The sequence below is a fragment of the Physeter macrocephalus genome, chromosome 6 (assembly GCF_002837175.3).
Source record: "Physeter macrocephalus isolate SW-GA chromosome 6, ASM283717v5, whole genome shotgun sequence".
Taxonomy (NCBI): Eukaryota; Metazoa; Chordata; class Mammalia; order Artiodactyla; family Physeteridae; genus Physeter; species Physeter macrocephalus.
This window is the reverse complement of record NC_041219.1, coordinates 85,170,468-85,174,397: the sequence shown is the minus strand read 5'-3', so window position 1 is coordinate 85,174,397 and position 3,930 is coordinate 85,170,468. Positions and strand designations below refer to the sequence as shown.

Sequence of the window (3,930 nt, the reverse complement as noted above, 5' to 3'; positions counted from 1 at the left end):
GGCCATGACTCACGTGCCCAGCCGCTCCGCGGCATGTGGGATCCTCCCGGACCGGGGCGCGAACCCGGTTCCCCTGCATCGGCAGGCGGACGCGCAACCACTGCGCCACCAGGGAAGCCCAGTAAAGGTGTTTTTATAACTATTTTTTGTTTTGTTTTGTTTTTTTCCCTGAGAACATTGAAATTGTGGTATCTTTCAATCAGAGGAATTAACTTGAGGATTTTTTTTTTCCTAGGCGTGAGCTTCAACATTTTGGGGTGAAAATCAGCATAGTTGAACCTGGCTACTTCAGAACAGGAATGACAGATATGCAGAAGTCCTCAGAGGCAGTGAAACAAGTCTGGAAAGAAGTCCCTGTGCACATTAAGGAGTCCTATGGACAGAAGTTTTTTGATACTTGTGAGCTTTTCTTTTGATGGTATAATGGATAACCTTGCATGAGAAGGACAAAGAGGGTTGGTGGAGAATGATTGGTAGATCTTCTGAGAAAAAAGCTCCTTAAACAAAGCCTTCCCAAGACAAGAGGGGTTCAGGAAGGTCCCAGTGCCTTCATGGTTGGCTTGGTGATGGCTGTTTTGGCTGAGGAAGAGGCCATATAGGCAGCCTAGGGCCAGGGCCTGCCTTGCCTTTTCACCTATGAGCCTGGCCACCTGAGCACCAGGGAGGTATTACATGGTTAGAGGCATGGAGCCTCTGGGTCTTGGGAGGGGGTGCCCCTCCACAGTTCGTCAGGACTGGTGTGGGGGGCCTGCTTAACTAAAGTTCAGCCTTCAATATTATCTACCCTTTGGGTAACAGCCTAGCCACAAACCCCACGTTTATTGTGAGGGGAGGGAGGGTATATATAGGTGGGGAGAGGTAAGTGAGTTAGGACCGGATTTGCAGGGCCCTACTGGCCATTCCCAGAGGCTAGACCTCATGTGCAGGCCCTGGGAGCCTTGTAGGAGTGAGATGGTTTAATTTCGTGTAAGGATGCCATTCTGATGATCTGGAGGAGGAGGCAGTTTTGGGGGAACAGGGAAGGCAGTCCTCTAAGTAGAATTAAGCCATGCACACTGTGTGGGTCTGCACCTTCCTGGGGGGAAGGGATGCTTTTTCTTCACACAGAGAAGTCAGCAGCTTGCCAAGGGCAAAGGGAGCAGCTCTCTTTTCCCTTTCACAAAAAGGCCCCGTGGTGGGTAGCAGTAGCCCTGTCCCTGGCTTTGGGTGATATTGCGGTACAGAGAAAAGAAGAACGGGGATGTGCAGACAGAAGAGTCCCGACCTACAACCCTGTCTTCTGGGTGCATCAGGCCTAAGAGGGTCACCATCAACAGAGGGGAGAGAAATTGGAACAAGGAAAAGCTGATAGAAAACTTCCTCAGCCTCTCAGAACTCAAGCTAGAGAACTACAGTTCCTAACATGTCAGGGGCACAGCCATTGTTCTAAGCTCTTCTCCACCTAAAGTTGTTTTTTTTTTAACCTTTTTTTTTTTTTGGTATGCGGACCTCTCATCGCTGTGGCCTCTCCCGTTGCGGAGCACAGGCTCAGCGGCCATGGCTCACGGGCCCAGCCGCTCTGCGGCATGTGGGATCTTCCCGGACCGGGGCACAAACCCGTGTGCCCTGCATCGGTAGGCGGATTCTCAACCACTGCGCCACCAGGGAAGCCCCCACCTAAAGTTTTAAACTATTAGGGAATTCGTTTCCCCTTGCGAGTACATGTAATTTGACAATAGAAATCAAAGGAAAATAGAATTTACTAAGAAGTGACCATATGTAAAAGGAGGGATATATGTATTTCATGATTTAAGGAGTTGAAATTGTTCATATACTTGTCCATGGATCAGAATAATCTAGATCAGTGCTGTCCAACAGATATATGAGAGCCACATATGTAATCTTAAATTTTCTAGTAGCTACATTTTAAAAAAGGAAAAGAAACAGGTTAAATAAATTTTAATAATACATTTTATTTAAGACCGATATATCCAAAATACTATCATTTCAACATTTATTATCAATATAAAAGCTATAAATAAGATATTTTATATTCTTTTTCCTATTAGTCTTTGAAAATTGGTGTGTATTTTACACTTATAGCACATCTCAACTTGCATGCTAAATTTTCCTAGGAGGTACTTCTTCTGTATTTGGATTAATACAATTTATGGTTACCAGCAGCATTATTCATAAAAGCCCCAGAGTGGAAACAATTCAAATGCCCATCGACTGTTGAATGGGTAAACAAAATGTGGTATAGCCCTACAATGGAATATTACTTGGCAATTAAAAGAAATGAACTACTGATCCATGCTATGACAGGATGAACCTTGACAACATTTTGCCCCTGAAAGAAGTCAGTCACAAAAGACCACAATGTATGATTCTATTTACATGAAGTGTCCAGAAAAGGCAAGCCATAGAGACAGAAAGTAGATTGGTGGTTGCCTAGGGCTGGGTGGGTTGGCAGGAAATGGGAGTGATTGCTAATGGGTATGGGGTTTCTTTTTGGGATGATGAAAATGTCCTAAACTTAGATTGTGGTGATGGTTGCACAACTCTCGATATACTAAAAGTCATTGATTTGTATACTTTAAATGGATGGTTTTTATGAATGTGAATTATCTCAATAAAGATGTTAAAAAATTTCCAGTTGAAAAAGTAGATTCACATACCTATATTTTTCCAAACATACTTAAAAGTTTTCTAATAACAGAATTGAGTTTTAAAATTAAAACTAATTAAATTTAAAAATTCAGTTTTCAGGGAATTCCCTGGCAGTCCAGTGGTTAGGACTTGGCGCTTTCACTGCTGGGGCCCGGCTTCAGTCGCTGGTCGGGGAGCTAAGATACCACAAGCTGTGCTGCGCGGCCACACCTCCCACCCCCCAAAAATTCAGTTTTCAGTCATGCTAGCTGTATTTTAAGCGCTCATTAGCTGCATGTGGCTAGTGGCTGTCATATTGGGAAGCACAGGTCTGATTGGCCTAATCCTTGTGGCAATTAAATGTAGTTAGACTTCTGTGACTGCATGCAACAGGATCTTAAAAATATAAGCAATAAGATTGCTGACCGCCATTTTTCTTTTTGTATACAGATCACGATCTCCTGAAACAAGGGATGTTGAGTTGTAGCGCAAACCTGAACCTGGTTACTGACTGTATGGAACATGCCCTGACATCTGTGCATCCCCGCACTCGATACTCAGCTGGCTGGGATGCTCAATTTTTCTTCATCCCTCTATCTTATTTACCTACATCACTGGCAGACTACATATTGACTAGATCTTGGCCCAAACCAGCCCAGGCAGTCTAAAGAAAACTGGTTGGTGGCTCTTGAAATGAAGAAGACAAAAATCTGAAATTGATTTTTAGTGTCCCAGTAATCTTTATGTATCATCTATACTTTTTGTAACAATAAGCTTTCTTGCCTAAACTCATTTATCTGGCACCATCAGAGAACCAATAGGTTTTTATTCCAGATATCCAAAGCTTACTCCTTTAGGTGATGAATCTTTACTATTTTAACCATTTTTTGTTGATAGTATTTCCAAAATGCATTAATCTTCCTTGCCCTATTAAACAGAGTAGACCGGAAACAATTTAGCTTGTTTTGATATTATTTTTTAATGTAAATGAATAGCTGTTCTGTGCTGTGATAAATTATTGCTCACGGACTATTGAGAAATGTGGGTCTGTTTATCCATAACTTGAAATGGGTCTATACTTTGGTACTTTTAATAAATGTTTAATTTTGTTTTCTCCTCCCTATTTGCCAGCTGTTTTGGGATATATTTCTTCCTTATTTAAAAAGAAATGATTTTTAATTTTTAAATCAAAATAATATACACATACATAGTTAAAAATTCAGTTAATACTCAAAAGCTTAAAAATGAAAACACAACAAGCAGTTCGCCACCTTCATTGCTGTTCCTCAGAGGTGAATGCTT

General features: G+C 42.0%; 1 protein-coding gene across 8 annotated transcripts in view; it reads left to right on the top strand.

The window, feature by feature from the left end:
* LOC102988625 (17-beta-hydroxysteroid dehydrogenase type 6) overlaps positions 1-3,657 on the top strand; it is a 33,881-nt gene extending 30,224 nt beyond the window's left edge. For 7 of the 8 annotated variants that reach the window (XM_028491228.1, XM_028491227.1, XM_028491226.1 and 4 more), the window contains 2 exons: positions 236-399; positions 3,079-3,657. In XM_028491228.1, coding sequence (XP_028347029.1) covers positions 236-399; positions 3,079-3,296 — 382 coding nt within the window. In that variant the 3' untranslated portion in view covers positions 3,297-3,657. Of the gene's footprint in view, positions 1-235; positions 400-1,525; positions 1,614-3,078 lie in introns of all 8 variants that reach the window. The other variant, XM_055085584.1, reaches the window with a different exon arrangement.
* The last annotated feature ends 273 nt before the right edge of the window (positions 3,658-3,930 follow it).